The sequence below is a fragment of the Chrysoperla carnea genome, chromosome 3 (genome assembly GCF_905475395.1).
Source record: "Chrysoperla carnea chromosome 3, inChrCarn1.1, whole genome shotgun sequence".
NCBI classification, from domain to species: Eukaryota; Metazoa; Arthropoda; class Insecta; order Neuroptera; family Chrysopidae; genus Chrysoperla; species Chrysoperla carnea.
The window spans coordinates 23662518-23685002 of record NC_058339.1 but is presented as its reverse complement, the minus strand read 5'-3'; the positions used below and the strand labels follow the sequence as shown (position 1 = coordinate 23685002).

Sequence of the window (22485 nt, the reverse complement as noted above, 5' to 3'; positions counted from 1 at the left end):
ATAATTTTTAATACTATATCTAGGTTATAAACCCGTATAAATTATAATTCTACAGCTATGTAAAAGTATTTAAAATAATATTTCATAGATGCCGGTTGGTGTATTACAGTTGTAATTCGAATATCTGTTCTTAAATACTGCCAGCATTCTGCGCATCACGGTTTGACATTTCATTCCTATGTATTTAACAGTATCATTGATGACGTCATCATATTGGTGATGCTGGTCAGCATGATCTTGATGTAGTCTTGGACATTATAGAATGTAGACTATAATTTATTTATAATTCATCTTCGAGATCGCTCATCTTAGTTCGTTCACTTGTGGTGAACTAGTTAGCTTGTTCTTGCGGAAATTGGATAAACTTGGGTACCATACAACTTTATCATAAGAATAATTTAATTTTTACGCTTCAGGTCGTTAGTATGTTAAACTATTAGTTCTGAGAAACTAAGAACGAATCAATTTATCGATGAACTAGTTTGCACAGCTCATCTAAAAGAACATTCTTTTGAACTAGTGCGTTAACGAACTACTCGAAGCCTATTTTGAAACACAAACCTTGAATGATGATCAAAATACTGATTAGAAAAAATTGGGAACGTTGTTTTATGCAATTCTTCTATAAATTTTTATAATGAGTTCTCAGTCTAAAGGATTTTCAACATAACAAAAAAAGTGTGTAGATCCAATTTAATTTAAAATATAATCCGCTCTTCTTATGAATTGTAAAGTACTTACGAAGATATTAATTTCAAATTTTCTGCAGGGAAAAAATAACGTTAACGAAACGTAGCAATTAATTATTTATATCCTAATATTGGGTGACTATGTAAGAAGTTTAGCATGTATCAAAGCATAGAATTTTTGTTGTTGTTTCTCGTTGTTAATATCAGCGAAGCACAAACAGCATACCAAAATTCAATAGAAATAAAATATTATGTTATGTAACAGTTACTTATTATTTATTTATAAACTCTGAAACATTTAACATCATAATTATGAGACGATAATTTGTATAGAAATGGGAATGTCATTACGATTCAAATCTTTAAATACAAAACATAATATTAATCACGGCCAATTTTATGACCACCTTCTGGTCGATCTAAACGATATACAATTTCACCAAGGTTAAAATAACCTAAATATTCCACTGTCTCTGGAGTTGTATCGATGTGATAATGTCCACCTTCTCCGTGGTGACTAAAACTATGAAAATGTTGGACACGTAGATCGAGTTCCTAAACAAATATTTAAAAAAAATTATTTAATTATTTTAAAGAAGTCTCTAAAGTTAACAATTTCGCAGAATCAAACAAATGGTGACAAAACTAAACGGATTCCGTTTTTGCTATTTGGAAACGTAGCTATATAAAAATGAACACAAGCTAGCTAAAATTGCGAATGGTAAACGTTTTTCCTGAAAAAAGCAAAAAACAGCCAAGGGGTCTCAATACTTAATGAAATTGGGGAATGCAATATAATAATGAAGCATACCACCTTCTTCGTCTAATTCTAAAAGTTCAGTAAATTATTTACTTACAGTTTCACCAGTCACTAAAGTTCCGACAGCAATGAGTGGTGCAGACATATTATAAAATTTTAGCCAATCATTAACACCCTGGTCGGATGTAATAGGCGTTTTTGAGAAATCAGGCATTACGTGCTGTTTAGCTTTCCCTTCTTTTAATAAAAATGTTCCACCCAATCCTGATATAAAATTTCTTATTTTTTTATTGAGATTATCAATTTTAATGGAAATTTGGTTTAAAGGAAGGTTTTTTAAAAGTATAAACTTTAAGCGGAATTTAACGTCAATCGCCATGATATTGGAATCATTGGAACGTTTTTCTGGTCTAGGTCTATGTACAGTGAAATAATAAAACATTTTGAAGACAGCCGCGGTGTTCTTAGACCCGAAACCATATTTAAACTCAAATTGTATAAAATTATTTTCAATGAGCCTAAAATTAATTTCGACTTAAAAGTTTACACATTTACAAAAACTCCCTTATAATTTCAACTTACCCACAATTTTTTCTTTATAAAATTCCATAAGTGTTGTCCGTATAGCTGCAATAAAATCATCATTTCCTGTTCGTTTCTTACAATGAACTTTCAACACTTTTCCAGGTTGGCCGTTTGAACAAAACAGATTAGCGAGTAGAGCACATCGAGTTTCCGATTCAGGGAGTGTTTCCAAAATGTGTTTAGATGGATCCTCAGCATTGACTTTCGCTATTCTTGTTTGATTTAATGTTTTATTTTTACAAATGCATAAATTCATCATTCCCTAAAATTAATTATCGTATTAGATTTTGGCATTTTAGGTAATAATAGGGTATTATCGTTAGTAAAAAATAAATCATGAAATTTGAAAAAAGTTACAATTTATGTAAAAATATACTTAAATATTCTGATTTCGAGTCATAAAAGCACATTTTTCTTTTATAATATTAAAATTAAAAATCGTAATTTTTAAACTGTATATCACGTGACCTAAAACGCGGGTAAGCCCTGCTGTGATGTCATAGCGGTATGAGTCATAGACCATCAGTTAGTTCAGTGTAGATAGCTGGGTATAATATATACATAGATAATAAGTATTTATATTTCTTATAATCAGATGTCTATGAATATATCTCTCAAAATAATTTGTGTTATTTTGTATAATGATACCGATATTACGTCATCAAATTGGATGCTCGCGTTTTTGACAGTTTAAAAAAGGTTTAAATTTTAAGATTTTGGCAAGAAAGCGAGTGTATTTTTCCGAAATAAATTTATGGTGGCTTTTTATTAGCAAAATCAACATTTTGAAGTACTTTTTCAAAAGTAATGGAATACCCTATTAGCAACTCACCTCACAATTGACTCCAGCATGAGGAAAAGGTCCAGCACCTGCTCCAATAATAAAAGCTGGATCTAAACCTAATGCAGCTGGTATTTGATTCAATTCATAAACTTTGTTTCTATTAACTAATGGCAATAGATATGGTGGCCCTCCAATTTCTAACAAACTTGTCTTTCCTCCAAGGCCTATTTAAAGAAAAAATTTCTTTTAATTATCAATACGATATTTAAAAAATAATAAAAACGTACCTTTGCAAGCTAAAGTAAATGGCTGTTGCGTTAAATCTGGACAATCAACAACTTCAACTTGAACAGTAGAAAAGTTTTTCTTCAAACCATTATTAAGCACTAAAACCAAATGTGGAAAAATTTATTAGAAAATTTTTTAACGATTTAATAATTTCCAAATACCTTCAGCAATTTCATTTAATGGTGGTTGATATAAAGTTTTTTGTTCCAATTTTAAATTTTTTATATCGAGTACCATTTTGAACTAAAACATAAAAGTAAATCATTCAAACTTTATATACAAAAATTTTTATATCAAAATGAAACCACATAAAAACAGGATGTTTTTATTGATTTATTTTTTTGAGATATTTATCGATACCAGTTTGATATGTTGTAAAATAATTCTTTAGAAATTTTTATACTAATACAATTATTTTGGACATTAAGGTAGAAAAACTTTAAACTTACATTATTTATTAACAAATTCGAGAAGGTACCTTAATACTGGTTATTTCATTAAACAACTTAAAACATTTGAAATAATTGCAGTTTATTAAATACTAATTGTTATCTTATCTAATTTTGTTAATTGTAAATAATGTAAATAAAATTCTCAACTTGAATAATTTACTCATTGGTAGTTTTTTCTTTACATTTTCAGGAAAAGTATTTAAGAAAATATGTTACACTACTGTATTGTGAAAGTAGCAATATAAAAAAAAGGTTAATAAAAGTCTATAACTTGGAAAAATATTACTTACAAGGTTGTTAATTTTTATGGTTAATTAATCATGTAGTTTATCAGTATTACTGTTATTAACAACATAATTAACAGTTTATTATTTTTATTTTTATGAAAAGCCAAAAGGTCATATCACATTTTAACTTTTAATTATGATAATACTTACTTACATTACAAATAAATGTTTTTTTTTTATTGATACAAGAAGTAATTATTAAGTGGATAATCAGTTATCGTTACTTTTTTTCAATTAGAATAAAAAATGTATTATACTATACCTATGGTTATAGGAGTATTAATTAATTTTGAAGGTCGTAATAATTGAATATTATTGATTTTATAAATCATTTTCAATAATAAAGTACTTAGTAAAAGTTTATCATCAATGGGACCGGCCATTTTTTTTTTCATTTCAATAAACGTCACGTTAGTCCACTGATTTTTGTGTTAACTAAGCTACTCAAGTTTATCCTTGTTGTTATCTTATAGCATGGCTATAGCACTCTCTTTTTTTATTTACACACAGTTAACACACTGATGAAATATTGACTTTAGAGTTATATAGACTGAGTGTCAAACGATTTTAAGCGTGCCAACATCTGAGGTAATTGCTTAGGTTCAACCATTGTAGATTCGTAAGAAAAAATGTAAAGTGATACTTGATAAGTATTTTTTTTAAGTCAAAAAGCGAAGAAGTTCAGTGAAATCACATTTATGTTAAACATTTTGGGGATGAAATTTCCTGTCTTACTCTCTTATAATGTAGCTTTTACCGTGACAACGGCAGTTTTACTTACAAATTTTCAATATGAGTACATTTTAATGAAATCGTGGAGACTTTTGGGTAAAAATGCAACGACCTGTCAAAATTTCAAGTTAATCCATCGACTAATTTTCGAATTTTGAGACCAAAAATGTACAGAAGAAAATTGTTTACAAAAAGACACCATTTAACTCCGAACAAATTTGATGCGTGTCATATAAGCCGAGAAAATAAATGACGAAAAATGCGTTTTTTCGAAAGTCTCATTTTTTTTCGTTTTTTCTAGTGTTACAACCTCCTATTTTTGTTTTTTTTTATTAAAATGCTTTTTCTGTCGTTTTTTTTTTCTGCAAAAAAACGGTTCTTTGCACTTTTTCGATTCTTTTCAAAGTATTGTTTCTTAAGAATATTGTTTAATAAGAATAATTATTTCGATGGTTTAAAATATTATCTTTATCTTTATCTTAAGTAAGTTTTTGCCGCTAAGAAAACACATATATTGTGGTATATTATCAGAAAGTGTAAAAATTCTCAATAATTACATTTTATAATAAACAATTTTGTGGTATAGGCAACTTGTTATTCATTGATGTATATTTTAAGTTAGTATATTTATTTAAAGGACAACAATATAATTGTATTGTGTATGTTTTCAGTCACATTATTTATTAGAGTAGTTGTGAATATGTTGTTAAACGATCAGCTGAATTTTGTCGTCTTAAATTTATGTTCTGATATGACCAATGAATTGGAACTGGAAAATGTATTTTTTTATTGCCAGTATTGACATAATAGTTCAATTTCTTATGAAGTAGCACGTTCAGTTAAAAATAAAAATTATTTCAGAAGCCATCTTAAAAAAAGGTTTCGTTCTGCGAACTTGATTTATTTGCACGCTAACATAAATTCGAAATCAGAAAAGTCATAGGTAAAAATTATATTGTTTTCTTGGTTTAAAATCTAAAGTTAATGTATTCGGATTCTCGAAGTCGAGTACCTACTTTTGGAGTGGAAACGAAGGTCCCACGACCGCACTCTTTTCTTTTGTCATAGAAGCGAAATTAAAAAAGGTTGTTCTTAATGAAGGAGCGGGGAATGATACTACTTTTCATATTTATTATTTTAAATAATATTAAATTTTAGGCAATTGTAAAGATTGTATAAAAAATGATTTAATTGTAACATTTATATTTACAACAATAGTTTATATTTGTAATTAAAAATAATTATCTTAAAATTAAATAAATTAATTTAGTAAAATTTGACCTTAGTGTGTGCCGTTGGCACTATTAAACTTTGACTTTTGTAATAAAGGTAGGTCTGGCATAAGTATGAAACAGCACCATCTAAAACTAAATATCAATTATTATAGTAGGTACTTAGACACATAAATTATAAGATAAAACTTTAGAAAAATTAAAATAATTTATTTAACAATAAACAATTCAAAAGTTACGTTTTTTTATACCTCTATATACATACAAACTAAAAAAATGTCTTAATGGGAACCTTAAGATTTGCTTTCTGAACAAAACGCAAAATACTTCACCATACCGAGGATAAGGTAGGAGGAACAGCTGTTCCAACCTGGACCTGGAGTGTCTATAAATTTAACTGGTTAATTTTTAGGCTTAAAGTTTTAGAACTGTCCCTTCCAGGACAAAAATTGTGATCCCGGAACAAAAGCTGGCTATATCTATACTTGTATAATAAAATAAAAATTGGAAAATTCTTATCGAGTCTTGCGTCTCTATATAATAGGGACTGGTCAGGGAACCGCTCTTTCGGTTTGGTAACGCACTTATTCTTACGCACCTATACATATCCGTTATTCATTCATCCTCTGTCTTAAAGTATTTCCAGCCTGGAGCAAAGCATTACCTTATTAAACTTTATCTCACTTGCTCCCTCTGATTCTACTAAAAAACTGTGCCCTATTGCGATTGAGCGTGTTTTGTAAAGACCAGTGTTTTCCAATGCTGAGCAGTGTCATATTGGGTAATGTTATCTATTCCTGCTTGTTGCACTCCCTTCAGTTATTACAGTGTGTAATTTTACACTTTTTGAAGTTCATCCCTTCTACAAAATTTCCTGTGATTATTTCAGTCATTTTTTCTGCGTTTCAGTAATTATTATTTCGAGCCTTAGTTTTGGGCTGTTCAGTAGCTTCCTTATCCACGTTTAACCTTGCCAGATCATTCGCTTTAATGCTCTTCTACGCATCACTGTCATCCAGGAATTCAGTAGAAATGGCCTTGGTCTACTCTCCTTTCGAAGTAGTTGGATTTTTACATATGTATAGAAGTCATTCGACTGTTTTAAAACATATTTTTTTGTATTTAGTTAATTATACAGCTAGATAACTTAAAAAAAAAAAAAAAATTAAAACAGCAATAATATTTCAGACGAGATCGTCAAGTGTCTATATATATTTTTGTTGGCGCGAATAATGTTATACAGCCATACAACTGACTTGTCTGACTTACCGCGCTAGACTAACTAAGAAAAGAAGTATATGTTATTATTGTATACCTGTGATCAGATAACAAAGAATATATATAATATTAAATAGTAATTTTTTTTTTACTCATTTTTTTTTTCAAATAAAAACTGGTTAAGTTATTTTAAAAATACCTACGTACTTAAATGTTTAATATATAATAAATTTATTATTATGTAGTATTTATAACAGATCCGCGAATTTAAGAGGGGGACCGCGGACTCAACACGTCGTTTTTAATGTTATCATCAACTGTCAGTTGATGTTTGCGCCGTGAACCTCGCTGAGTAGTGTTGAATTTATACATTGTTTTATTTTTTTTAAGTATAATCAACAAACCACATATCCGTTCAACAATTATTAATTTTTTTATATTTTGCTTCTTTTTAAAAAGTCGGATGGACTAAGAGATTAAAACGTGTTAAAGAATATTATGTTTTCACCGGTAACATTACAGATATTAGATTATCCAAATAATTGGTCTTCACTAATCTAATATTACTTTTTTTTTTTAAGTGGTTGTGTGTTTAGTGTTTGTTTATTTATTTATTTGTTTGTGCGAATTAGTGATAATTTACACATTTATTATCATTGAAAGCAACCAACAGTATAGATCGCGTCTTCCGTCAATTAATGTATTTAATTTTTAAGTGAATAATTATGTTTTATGTGATATTATTATGATTCAAAACTTAATTCCTTAATAAAAATTCATGGTCGTCAAAATGGATGTACCAATTATTGAGAGTTCCCCTACTATAATGAATAGTAACACCATAAATAATACAAGCAAGGTGTCTCAAAAATTAAAAGGGATCAACTCTTTACATTTTAATGCATTAAAAAATAAAACAATCGAAGAGGAAGGTGATGATGAAGTCATAGATGATGATAATAATGATCAAGTTAATCATAAAGAAGATATTCATCAGGATGGTAATGGTAAAAATCAAAAATCATCAGTAACAATTCGTAATTCGAATACAAATTTAAATAGAAAATTAACTAGCTGTGATAGTGGTGTTAGTGTTAGTAGTTTAAACAATAATGCTCATGAAAATAATAATTTAAAATATAAAAAATTGGATAATAGTGAAATACAACAAAATAATCGTTGTAATAATAAAGGTGACGAAACGGCATCGACATCATCGGGACGTAGTTCAGTACGAATACCAATTGGTGCAATAGAATTACCTGGTATGTTACCGGTCAATCGGCAATCACCACCGTATAAGAATTTTATGAATAACAGTATGAGATCAATTAAATCCGTTGATGAACATCCAATTGGTAATCGACCAACGAATGTTGGTACATTTGTACGAACTGGGTCATTTGTTTATTCAGATACGGCAAGTCAAATACGGCCAGCATTTTCGGATGCTGCGTCAATACGCTCATTAGCATCAATTGGTGTTGGTTCAACAGATGGTAAACGTATGGTCATACGTAAAGTACCAACCTCACCATCGGAACTTATGAATATTATTAATCCTCCAACGTAAGTAGATATTACTTAAATTTAATGTTATTTCCTAAAATTTCTATAATGAAGAGAAAATTCTATGAATCAGTTTGCTTCTCTTTTAGAAGATTAGTAAAGGTAAGCTGGTAATAGAGAAAATTTGAATTGACTGTTGTGATAATAGAAAATAGTTTTTCAACTTTCGTTTTTGCCTGTCGTACCTATATGTTAAACGAAAAGCAAATTAGTACGAAAAAATAGTAGAAAGTTGCACATTTCGAAAGAGTTACTTCGATATCGGCTTACGGCCTATATTTTAGATCTTAGAATTTAAGCGTTTATTTAATTGTAAATCAATAAGATTAAATTAATATAGTTAAAGCTTTTATATAGCTTTTTCAATCTATACCCATTTACCCTACCTAAGTAGTATGTGAGCACTCAGTGGTCTTCACAAAGAATTTAATCCTCTCCTATCTTTTAATACAAAATCCTTATTATCTTGTCAGTATGAAGTGTTTCCATGATATCTAAAGATATAATTTAATCACATACGTAGGTAATACTATTTCTAACTTTGAAAGTTTTGCCGCGCCTTTTTTTAAATAATATTTAAGGGACTTCCTCGAAATATAAAATATTTCTATCACTATTTTTTCATTAATAGAATATTAAGAAATGCTTTGAATTATATTTGTGGATCTTAAATTGATTTAAAGAGTTTTACTACGTTACTTGATTCCACTGACAGAAGCATTGCTTGAGGTTGAGGGAGGTATCATTAATTTGTGTCGATATAAAGAGAAACATATATTGAAGGGTTCGAAAATTTGTCGCAAATTGACTCTGATTTCGTGCTTAAAACATTTATTTACTCCTATATGCTATGTTTTAGGGCTTAAACATATTTCATCCGCCTGTTTAAAAAAATATAATGGTCAATCGATAAAATGTATAAGAAAAGAAACTGACATTACATGGATTTTTGCATACATATACTTAGGCAAACTATAATTTTTGTAGACAAAGATTTAATTACCCATGAATGGTAATAATAACCTTTGTGTGAGGGGAGGCAGTCAAATGCTTGAAGTTGTAGTGTTTCAAACGAATTAGCCAGATTTATTATCTACAAGATTTATCCAAAATAATCTTAAGAAAAAGATATTTGTTGTCCTGTTTTAAAATTCACTATTTGCGTTAATACTTCGTTTTGAAACAATTTCAACTTTTATAAGAGCGGAATTTTCGGTGTTCATGCCTGTCACTTTTGTCATACTATTTAGACAAACTTGCTTCAATATCTTCGAACGTAGATTTTCCAAGACCCCACATCGTCGAAACCGAAGTTTTATGGTTTCAGTGATTGTTGGGCCTAGGTTTTCTTTATAGTCCCGTAGGGTTTTTGTTCTATTCCTATTAATAATATCTTTTTTCCATTTCATCGATGGTAATGATGTAATCAAATTTCCAAATTTACCTGTATATAAATTTTTAAAATTTTGAATATATTAAGTAATTGACTGGATCTTTTTGTGGATTTTCCCAGCAAAAATGGATTTTTTTTGATAATATTTCTTCAGTTCGCACACTTTTCGTACTTTGTTGAGCTAGACAATATGAGAGCATTATTTATATTAAACTACTCTCGAAGAAGATATACTTACATTTCTATACATTATCGAATATTAATCAAATTAGTAATGTTTCTTGTTTCTTTACACAAAAAGCAACATAATACCAAATGAATATTTTTTCTTTTAATATTTCTATGGGCAAAGATCGAAAATAAAGATTAAAGAAGTTTTCTTTTTAAATTAACATAGGTTTTGCGTTTCATATAGTGGAGAAGATGTATTCCAATACAATTGATGAAATTATTCATTTCAATTATAATTTTTTATTGAATATGAGAAAGTACTACTTACTTAATTAAATGAATAAATTGTACGCATATATGCGTAACTAATTATCTTACCAAAATTAAATTACAAACCTTCATTAAAATTACAATAAAAATCAATGTTATTAACCTAAATAATGAACTGGTTTTTATTTATAAATTTTTTAAGAAATGGCATCAATTCAATTCATGCGAATCAAATGTACGTAGATATTTGTATAATAAAATATTTTGAAAATTATGTATTTTTTCTTTTGGACGATACTTTCTACTGTTCTTGAATAAAAAGTTTAAATACCTTGTGTAAAAAATGATATTTTTGATTTAGAGATGCATATATACGAAAAAAAATTCATTGAAGTCAAATATATCATTATTTAAGGTCAACAAAAATAATGAAGCCGTAATGGGTAATAATTAATGGGCCGTAATCTTACTCTGAGATTTAAAGAATTAAACTTCGCACCAATGTTTATGAATAAAAACGTAAATAAAAAAAAAACTTTTAACAAAAAGAAAACCGACGTCAAAAGAAAAACTGTAACAAAACAAATTAATATGCACAAAAAAGTAAAAAAATATCGATAATATAATGTAGTTAAAATTATTGTTATTTTTGGCGTCGGTGTTAGCCAAGGAAACAACTCTGACAGAACAGTTTGCTACATTAGCTTGGCTGACATCGACTCCAAAAATAACAATAATTCTAACTACATTATATTATCGTTATTTTTTTACTTTTTAGTGCATATTAATTTGTTTTGGTTTGAAGTCGGTTTTCTTTTTGATAAAACTTTTTTTCCTTTGGGATTTTAAGTGAATCTGAAGTAGTTATTCGTCCTCTTGTCGTGCAAACTTAAGACTTTTATGGTTTTCTCATGAATGCCAGAACTGGACCAAAATGAAATGGGACCACACGGGAAGCACCAGCTTTCAAATAGATAAAGAATCATCAAAATCGGTTCACCCAGTCGAAAGTTCTGAGGTAACACACATAAAAGAATACAGTCGAATTGATTACCTCCTCCTTTTTTGTTTGAAGTAGGTTAAAAAAAAACCCCAATTTGTAAATAAGTACATTCCTAAAAAACATAGGTTCCTGCAGAAATAATTTTACCAAATAAGTAGTTTAAAAGTTTGGCCATCCCTGTTATATGCGATTTGGAGAAATTTAAACAGTATTTGCTATTAAAATTTTTATAATACCTGCATTTTTTCAATATTGTCTATAGTGAATAGCTTGTTTATGAACACATTAAATTTATAGCCAAAACGTGAGAAACTACATTTATTATGGTTACAATATGTTCTGTGGGTATCACTTGTATTTATATTGTAAATTTAATTAATGACGTCAATGAGGTAATCAACTTTTTTATAAGAAATAAGTATGATGATGATGGTTAATTTGATAGCAAATTAAAAATATTTAGAGATTTTATACTCATTAAATTTACAATTTACAAATTTCATGTAGCGACATTCTGTCCGACCATAATGTACACACGAATTTTCTATCTTTTTACAAAAAGATAAATCTATATTTTTTTTTGGTTTATTTTCCCTTATTTCGCATTTCTAAAATCGATAAGCGTAAAGAAAATTATTTTTTTGTCGAAGAACTTATTTGGAGTTCAAGTATCACTTTTATACGACTCTGTTGGGAAAACACGGAATACGGAATTCCTGTCATAAGGAAAACGTAAAGCAATATAATAAGTTTCTCAATACTGACGGAAAACGGAAAAACAATTTTCAATTCTGACGGAAAACGGTTAATTGTTATTATTATAATTTTCGTTTGGAACATGTAGGTCTTGTAGGTCTTAAAAATAATAAAGAATTGAACCTTTTTTCCTCAGAAAATTTTCTTGATTGCGGTAATCAGAAAAATCCTTTGGTAATTCAATTGCCTTAAGTCAAGTTTAAATTCTTTAAGGTATAAAGAACGTGTACTAGATACTATTTATTGATATAGCAATAATAATTAATCATTTATATTACCATAATAGAATGAATAATTAATTAAAAGGAAATTGGCGCCAAACGTCTTTTTTCCCGTAATACTAGTGAAAAAGCCATAATACTTATTTCCATAGAATAATGAATGATCACGATAAAAATAGCTACAAAAACATTTTAAAAAATAATATATTATATCTATATATATAAGAATGGAAGCTGACTGATCGATCAACGCACAGTTGAAACTGTTGAGTCTAGAAGCCTGAAATTTTGTACAAACGTTCCTTAAGTAACGTAAGTGAGTACTAAGAAGGGATTTTTGGAAATTCATCCCCTATATGGGAACTGCATGTTAATAACTTTATAGAAAAATATAGATCAATGTATGTTATAAAATTACCTTATATATTGAGTTTTATCAAAATTGGAGATAAAAATTGTTTCGTTTTTTTGCAATTTTTTAAGGGGTAACCCTTTGAAAAAATCTTTAAAATCGGGAATAATAATTTTGGAAATCTTTTTAATATTTCACTGGAAATTTTCCGAGCAAAATAAGAAATCCCAAATTATAACGATTAATATTGTATTTAATGATTCAGTATTAACGTTTTCTTCGGTGTTACTCTCAATTGTTAATAATTGTTAAAAATTTGTACACATATGGAAAGAGGAAATAAACAGAACAAACCAACCTTTTGAAAGGTGTTTGTGCCGTGGGAGTAGTTGTTTGTAATTAATTGTAAGCACAACAACATTTTATTGGTGATTTTATCTAAGAAAGAAAATATATCTTATTTTATATGTTTTATGTTTAAAAATTTGACACGTGCAATAATTTTATTTTATATTAATGTTATTTTCCTCTGTATGTTGGTAAAAGTTTTAAAACGGGAAAATTTTTATAGGCGTCAATGGTCTAAAAAGGTAAAATTCTAGATGACTGCTTCCAGCTTCGAATACCAGTCAGAGATAAAGTTCTATCTGCCATTTTCCCCAAGAATTGATCTCGTAAGTCCAATCAGCGCGATGCATAAATCTCTGAAAATGATAGCGAAATTTTTTCGATAAGGCTTCATCGCCAAACATTGACGGATAGGTAACGATGGATCTATTTGCCACTTTGCATCCAATTTCCACCTGCTTTTATGAAATTCAAGATTCTTAAAAAAAGTCTGGGGGAATGTATTTCCCCTCCGATTTCTTTTTATGTATAATAATGCTAATAACTTTGTATCAGAGATTGATTATCAATAGAACAGAACAATTTTTATTCGTGGTGTATCGATGAACAAATAAGCGGATTTGGATGTATGAGATATGGTTTCACGAGAAAAACATTCAGAAGAAATCAACCTAATTTAATGACTTTTTATTTTTTAAACACAAACATGCTTTGTGAACGCTCGCAAGGTGTTTTAAGTTCGCTAAATTCAATTTCGGTAGTAAGAAAGTAATTGAAATATGTTGCACCTTATTTTCTAATATGAAAGGTCAAGTAATTTGAAAATTGTAATCAGAGAAAGGCAAAAGTAATAGCCCCATCTTGAATATTTGATTTTCACTTTTCCACCCTCAAATTCAAATCCTAGTTACCAACATAAAATATTTATATCAATTTGAGGAGATATGACTATCTATGAGATGTTACTATAAAAATCTGGTGTAAGTATACTAAAAAAATGTGAAATTGACTTTATACAGAGGCTATGTGGCGTTCGCATCATTTTATATATCCTACGATGCGATGTAACTAACTACTGTCTACCAGTTTTAACATTTCTTATGCAAATGATTTCATAGAAATGTTAAGTTTAAGAATTAATTTTTTGTTTGTTTTCAAGCTAATTAATTATTATTGACATATTGTGTATGAAAACATATGTACAAGGGAAAGATAAGATTGATTGTGAATAAATGTTAAAAAAAGTTTTTATTTACAAAGTTTTATTATGACACTTATAAAACTTACAAAAAATTAAAAATGTAGGTATTAAAAAAAAGAAGGAAAAATAAGATAAACTTAATTCATTATAGTCCGTTTAAACGAATATTTTTTCTAGAAACTTTGTACTTCATGGTTAAGCGATGACATTTGGTATACATTTTCGCCAGACCCCTGGGTAAATTTTAGAAAGTGGTGGCCATCGACAGGACAGTATGGAACCACGATTAAGTCGGCTATACATATATTTATATACAGAATGTTCGATTTACATCTAGGCATATAAATATCACGAGTATGACAGAATACATGCGTTAAGCAATGCATTTAAGTGAGAGGTATTATATACATGTGTTGAAGCTTCGATATGCGTTGAGATAGTTGTAAGACGCTTGGTGAGTGGGAGTTTCTTAGTTGAATAGATAAAGTATAACAGATAAGCCACGATACAAGTCACTTTTCCAATTTTATATAACACCTATAATACCTCTTACTTAGATGCATTGCTTAACGCATGTACTCTGTCATACTCGTGATATTTATATGTCTAGATGTAAATCGAACATTTCTGTATAATAATTCATTACAATATAAGAAATTAAAGTATTGTTGATTGATTCCAGCTTGATCATGTATTCTAAATGACATTGATTTTAGCAGGAATAGGCCAGTGATTTTCTTTAAAATAAAAAAAAAAACAGCACTGATTTATTATGTTGACGACTTAACCAATGCCTTCGTGTATTCCATTAAGCTTAAGATTGAAAGCGATAACCTCAGGATTGTTATCTACAAAGCCGAACTACGTTGCCAAATTTGCAAAAACACAATTTCTCTTGTGTCGTCATGCCCGCCCGACCCAATTAATTTCCTGAGCCACTATAATTATAATTTGCTTAGCCACTGCCTTTACTATTCCAGGCATATATCATAAAACACAAGATTGAAATCGTTAACCTCAGGACTGTTACCTCCAAATCTGAATTACGCTGCCAAATGACGGAAGTTTCGTTTTTCTAGTTCTCTTGTTGTCTTGCTCGCTCGACCATTTGATTTTCGCGTATACGGTATATTAGTAGCTCACCATAATGGGTGTTTCTTGGTAATTTTTACGATTAATTTTTCTCTTAATAGAGATAATTATATTAATAAAATATCACGTCCCTCATAGAAATTTTTTTAGACACAAAAGTTAAATGAAGCGTAAATGTTTCCAATGGTAATAGAATAAATATATTGTTAATTATTTTTTATTTAAACAAATATTGTTTTATGTTGTTTGTTCTTAATGACTTTTTTATATAGAATAATTAATTGAATTTCATTTTTGAAAATGAACATTCCCCGAACTTGCCCCAACAGCCGGACTATTTTAAAAAAAGAACATGAAGTCGTTGGTGGGGGTGCTAAATTAATCGACATTTACTTTCTTTATAAATATTATTATAAATATTGTAATAAAACTACTTTCGTTTAAATTACATTTTAACTAATATTTTAAATATAAAATTATTTTATAATTATAATTTGTGGTTGTATTTGATTTAAAGAGTGTACTTATAAACGATAACTTCAAAGAGGCTTTAGAAAATACAATTAAAATAACGATGTAATAAATAATATAGCAAGATTTTAATATTCTTTGTGCACGTATAAATTGTAATTATAAAAAAATAAAATTGAAAAATCAAAAAACCCCGACTGCATAAAGTATGACAAGATTACACCCCGAACAGTACCTAAGTCAATACTTGATGATAGCATGTAGTCGAAGATTTTTACGTTTTCATTTGTGTTTCATTAACCCTTAAACCCTACCCATTCCTGGAGAAACACTATTACTACCCAGGGGTTTTAAGGACCCCAATAAATAAAAATTTATACTTACAAAATAAAACTACAATTCAATTACAATTACTATTTAATATTATGAACGCTTATTTAACAATACAAAAAAAAAAAATTAATTGTTTTTGGTAACACATTCTTGGCACATAGCCTCAGTATGTTCACCGCAAAGAGGTTTTCGGCACATGCCACAGGTGACCTTGGTTTTCCGGTCCTTACCCCTTGGGCACATGGCACATCTTTTCTTAGCAGTGGGAGCAGAACTTGGTTCTTGCAATGGCCGCTTCTTTTGCAAGATTCCACCTAGGAGAACTTGAAGATTCATGGGCAAAAAGGGCCATGTAAAGCGTTCTTCCATTTGAGGGGTGATCAGATCTAAGGCAAGTTTTTTCAAGAAATGACGTCTTTTTGTAGCTCTTTTCGTGGCCATTTTTAGCAAGACATATGAATTCACACCTACTATATTCAGAAGGCCATAAAAAATAGCCATTGGCCACCTTTTTGATCTCCTGGACACGCTGTACTTGTGGCATAGCTGATCCATCAAATCAACTCCGCCTTTACTCTTATTATAATACTCTATCATCTCTGGTAATTGAATCGTTGCATCAGGATCTGCTGTTGGATGCATAGTTGACAACATGGTGACAATTTTTTTCTTTTTGGATTTTGGTGGACAGTAAGACAAAAGCGTAAGTTCTTGTGAAAAGGCAAACTTTATATTGCGTTATTACTACCCTGGGGTCTGACAAACCCATAAATTGCAATAAATCCGTCAAAAAAGTGAAAGCGCTGACGCTCGACTAATGACAAGATGGCCGCCGACGTCACTAGAGATTAGACTCGAGTGACATAAAAGTGCGTTCAATTATTGCAATAATATTTAGAAATATTCATCCTCTGGGGTTTGCTGGACCCCCGGGTAGGGTTTAAGGGTTAATACAGAAATTGTAGTTTAGCATGTATTTAACATACATAATATTGGGCATTGACGCCAGAAATACTGTCTAGATATTGTAGTTCTGGTGTTAAGTGAATACAATTTTTTATACTAAAAGGACTGCTCATACTAAAGGGAGTATAAAATACATTATAGTCCTTTTAGTACAAGCATCTAGGAAAACGTGTGGAAAAAACAGTTTTCCACAAATGGATATAAGTGTAGGTAATATCACAAATTAATTTTATGATTTTACACTTATTAGATAGATATAAGAGTGTTTTTAGAGGTTTGATTAATTATGTAACAAGGCTAATTTTCTTTAGATTAATTTGGAAAACTAATAAGCATGACAAATATTTTCCTATAACACGTTGCACGTAACAGCAGGTTTGGCATGCCATTTTAAATACCATCAAAAACTTAAAACCAGATTTGCATCAAGTAACAAGTAACTTTCGATCGCTTTTTTGTTGAATCATTTCGATACTACGGAACTTTCGACAAAATTGCAAATTTAATGAATTTGGGTTAATTTCTTTCAAATAAAATTGCAAAATTGAAAGCTATGCCATTACCAATCTTGTCAAATAAAAGAATGTAAATGACCTACGAAGAATTTCAAGTTTTTTACGATTATAAGAATAAATGTATATGTAATACGTAGTATTTTTAGCCAAGTTTATTTTAAGATAGATCTCATATTTTATCGTCAATCTATTCATGATCAAGGTCATGGATTATATTGATTGCCGATTAAGCTAACAACAACCGTCTTAGAATTTAATCAAGGTAAAATATAAATAAATATATAATTTATTATGCTAGTAGATATAAGATTATCAACGGATGGTTGTTAAACTTGTCAAATGTCAGACTATATCATTTTTGTTTTCTTAGAACTTGATTACTAAATTTCTTAGAAATTTCAAACTGTATATTTTGCAATATAAAACCCACATAAAGATTGCAAAAATCTAGTCTGCAATGATTTAGTTGATTTACGGATATCTTTCTCTTAAATAGCTGTATAGGTATTACCTATATATATACAAGGTGTAACAATAGCTTGAATTTTAAACTTAACATTGAAATGAATGTTTTAGATAGCAAAACTTAGATTTGATAATAATTTTCCTGAAGATCAATTTGGGAAATTAAATTTCATTAATTAAAATATCGAATTTTTATGTAAGAATAATTTAAGTAAGAAGTAAGCAGTAATTTTTTTTAAACAACTACAGCAAAGCAAAATGGAGAACTGTCAAGCATCAAATTCTTATGTACGTCAAATTTGATGACTTGAGAAAAATCATGTAGTTTGAGGAAACTAAGAGAGTAAGTAAGTAATCGCTATCCCTATATATTATAAATGTGAAAGTAAGTTTGTTAGTTTTTCACGAAAAAATTACTGAATGGATTTGAATGAAACTTTACAATAATACAGATCATACGTCAGAATAACACTTGAGTTATAATTTATAAAAATATATACAGTGTGTCGCGTTTAATATGAAGACATCCTCATATTTTCGTCATTTATAGGAATATCGATTTGAATTTTTTTACTCATTGATACAGGATGCTGGCTCACCTTTTTTAAAATAACTTAACTTTAAACTCAGCCTATTACAAATTGACAAAAAGAGCCAACTTGTTGATATTTTACAAAGAGCAAAATTGTTAATATTTTCATGAAAAAATTAGCATTTTTCATTATTTTGGTGTACACTCAATTCCCCATTCCCATTTCCAGTGTTTTGGAAGGAGGATAAGATAAGAGCAAGATGGTGAAGGCTATTTTAATGTCTAACATTGTTTAAATGAGTTGCCAAAATTATGCTGACTTTAGTAATACAAACTTGATGTTTAAACTTCCAAACCAAAGAATATTTGACTCCTTAGCATGAGGGAGGACACCCGATATAATGTGACCGCTTTAATTTGTAAGGTCAAGCAAGGATCACTATAATAGTATTATAACATTCAACAACATCAACCAACTGTTAGTGACCAAATCACTTTAAATTTAAAAGACCTTCAATAAATTGTATGGTTTGTGTGTAATATATTAATATTTTGGTTGAAATAAATTCACAGAATTGAATGAGCAAAGTGGGCGGTAGGTGTTACGTTTTTTATTGCATAAGATGAAATGTCATTAGTATGACTATAATATTATAATTATTAGGGTACGATGTAGTATCCTGAGTCAAATGTATCTCGAATCATTTTGTGTTTCTAGCGAGTTATTGATTTTAATGAACAGCATTTGTATTGAAATGAGGGTATTTTACTATTTTATTACAATGTAGGTAGGCTAAAGACTGGTTCTCAATGTTAATGTTGTTAAACTAAATTGCAATATTTCAAAAAATATTTATCCAAAACTGCTAACTCCGTCATTTTTTATGCAAAAGACTTGACACTTTTGTCATTTTCAAGGTTTTTCATGGTACTTTAAAAAGTATACGATATACTTTTTTTCAAAAAACGTCAAATTTTTCTATTATTTGACGTTAAATACTCCGAATTTCAAACGGCAGTAATTCGGATAATATTGACTTTTCGAAATATGTTTCACTGACACTTTTTGCTAAGAATTCTTTTCTTTATCAATTCCCGTTGTCATTTTCAATATAAAATTTTCCATCGCTGAGAAGGAGTGGCTCCACTTCCTAGACAAGATCGCAAACATTTTTGTTTTTAACTTCTTTGAGTTAGATTTAAACAGTGCATTCGCACAGTTTTTATGAAGATTCATTGACTTTCCCTGAAGTCCAAAATTTTAAGATATATTTATACCTTACGACTCTCTGTTATCTAGGTACTTTACCTTCTCCTATTATAGGTAAAATATACAAAGAATGTAGGTTCATTTTACATATTTATACTATTAGGATAGTTCAGTGAACGTTAAAATAGTAAATTTCAAAATTCTTAAACGAAATATGCGACCATATCCGTTGATGTTTACCGGAAATGACGATTGTTAGTTTTTCATCATACCACATATAGAAGATTGATGATATAAGATAATTTTTGTGCTGATGATTTTTGTTGTATAGTTTAATTTATTATTGTAGAACCCAAAATAAAGTAATTGTAAACTTATGTCAATTAACAGCGGGAAGTAAAAAGCACAAGAGTTCATTTGTATCGCTTTGTTGAGCTTTTTGACTACGAGCCAAGGGAAAATTACAAACTACTCTATATTCCATCATTTCCAAGAAGTTAGTTAGGAGGAAATATGAAGTTTCCTTATTTAAACATTAATAAGTTCCGTTTGTACGTTTGTTCCATTAATAACTAGACGTCTCAAGACAAATATTATTAGGAGTATAGATATTTAGTAGTCCTGTGGTAGACTTGCTTCTTGCACTTGCATAGTCTTGCGTAATCTTGCACATTCAAGTTTTTTACTGAATATTTATTATGTAAGTATGCATAAATATGCATAAACTACGGAATACTAAAAATATACATAATTATAAGCTTTTTTTAAATGTAGGAATTCCATTTTTCTCCGTAAACATACTTTTATTCTTTGCATGTCAATAATGTAGCCATGCTATTATTAATAACTCGCGAGCTGACTCATCAAATTGACTGTATAATATATGCGTAATACTACTATTATTTTAATAATTCTTAAAATGGAATAAGTGTTTTTTTATACCAGCTGATTACTAGAAAAAATCTTGTTTGTGTTTTAATCTTTAGTAAGTTTTGTAGCGGACACTGTCACTCTTTTCCTTGAAATTACATTGTCTTTACAATGACAGTTGTTATTAAATACAGAAAAGGTGACAAGATCCTGATTATTGATTGGACAAAAGAAAAGTGGTTCTGTGTGTCGTGGTTGAATATTATAAGCAATCGTGTCACGCATTTGGGTAATAATATAATAAAACAGTTTAGTTGGGAACCTTATGGGCATTTTTTTAAAGTTTATTTCGTCACAATAATTTATGTAACATTTACTAACACGTTTAGTTTACTTTGGAGTTCCCGTTGATTTTAAAGTTAGCTTATAACTATTTGATGTTATTTTGAGATCATTGTATGTCAGAATCCTTTTGTATGTTTATGTCCTGCGAATATCAGTGTTCATGAGTTTAAATTTCGCCTATTTTACTTTTTTAATCGAAAGAACTAAACCAATAGGTAGTTTTTTTATGCAACACTCGTTATAAATGAGTGATGAAAGATATCATTATGTTTAGCATGACGTTAATTTTTTATGAATGAAACTTTAAAGAGTATTATGTTTTATTCAATATAAAGATTGCTTGTGTAAATTATCCGAATATAAATATTCGAATAAATAAAAATAGATCTATCAATCATTGTTCTCCATTGCTTATCAATTTATATTACTTTAATGAAATAAATACAGGGTGTGTCATTTTAATTTATAATGACTAATAGCTCGTTTCGCAGTTAACTAATCAAAAAATAACTTTAACAGAAGTTGCAGAGTTTGATGGGGGGGGGTATCAGATTGATGGGAAACATTAGTTCTGATATCAGATTGAATGTATTTCTTCAAGTTTCCTTAGTAGCCAATTTAGAGCCTAAACGGAAAGAGATAGTATCAATATTATCGAAGATAATAAATGAGAACTCTAGGATATTTCGAAATAAATTTCGATTTTTGCCCCAATTTCCTAGATAATTTTTTTGTATTTTATAAATACGTTTTTCGACTACCAAGTAGTCATCATCAGTAAGAATTAGCTAGTCGTGATTACTCTTATTATGAATGTTACTCTTTGCTACTTTGGTGGCGGACTAAGAAATTGGGGCAAATTGTCAGCTTTCGGAGGAAATTTGACTTAAAAATATGCCGTTGTTGCAAAACTTGTCAAGGGCAATAGAGGACATTTGCCTGTGTCCATGACTTTGACCTACAGTTATCGATAGACTTTAATATCATATTTTTAAGTCGCATTTTCTTCGAAAGCTAACGTTTTTCGAAAAAATGTTTTTAACAAAACGAGCTATTAGACTTTATTCATTAAAATGGCTCACCCTGTATAACTATTTGTTTTCCTGTACTATATTGAGCATCATCAATGGTCCCTTTAATTCAAATAAGTTGAACTTCATTATTATAGTCAATATGTGTTATTGATTACATATAAGGCGATTATATTTTCGTGATGTGTGGTTTATATACTCTCATTTATACTCTCAGGTGGTAAAATAATTTAATTAGAATGTAGAATGTAGGTAACTTCTGTTATATTATAAATGATTGTTTTTAATTAAACTTTTTATAATTATTATAATCATCAATACTTTATTACATACGTACATTTACA

General features: G+C 29.1%; 2 protein-coding genes across 2 annotated transcripts in view; one reads left to right on the top strand and one right to left on the bottom strand.

Annotated features, from left to right (window-relative positions):
* Positions 1-943: 943 nt before the first annotated feature.
* LOC123295144 (ester hydrolase C11orf54 homolog) lies at positions 944-3620 on the bottom strand. Its single transcript, XM_044876376.1, has 7 exons — positions 3556-3620; positions 3268-3349; positions 3106-3204; positions 2867-3042; positions 2032-2296; positions 1547-1713; positions 944-1244 (listed from the first exon to the last, which is right to left on the bottom strand). The coding sequence occupies exons 2-7, from the start codon at positions 3341-3343 to the stop codon at positions 1071-1073; spliced, it is 957 nt and encodes a 318-aa protein (XP_044732311.1). The 5' UTR covers positions 3344-3349; positions 3556-3620; the 3' UTR covers positions 944-1070.
* A 3743-nt stretch (positions 3621-7363) lies between these two features.
* LOC123295169 (sodium- and chloride-dependent GABA transporter ine-like) overlaps positions 7364-22485 on the top strand; it is a 93173-nt gene continuing 78051 nt past the window's right edge. Inside the window, exon 1 of the mRNA XM_044876409.1 lies at positions 7364-8596. Coding sequence (XP_044732344.1) covers positions 7806-8596 — 791 coding nt within the window. The 5' untranslated portion in view covers positions 7364-7805. The remainder of the gene's footprint in view (positions 8597-22485) is intronic.

Excerpts from the sequence above, each read along its gene's own strand:
- LOC123295144 (XM_044876376.1), bottom strand. The coding sequence starts at position 3,343 with ATGGTACTCGATATAAAAAATTTAAAATTGGAACAAAAAACTTTATAT. Across the intron at positions 3,043-3,105 it reads ATTTACTTTAGCTTGCAAAG|GCCTTGGAGGAAAGACAAGT; the intron begins GTACGTTTTTAT and ends TTCTTTAAATAG. Across the intron at positions 1,245-1,546 it reads CTTTAGTGACTGGTGAAACT|GAACTCGATCTACGTGTCCA; the intron begins GTAAGTAAATAA and ends ATATTTGTTTAG.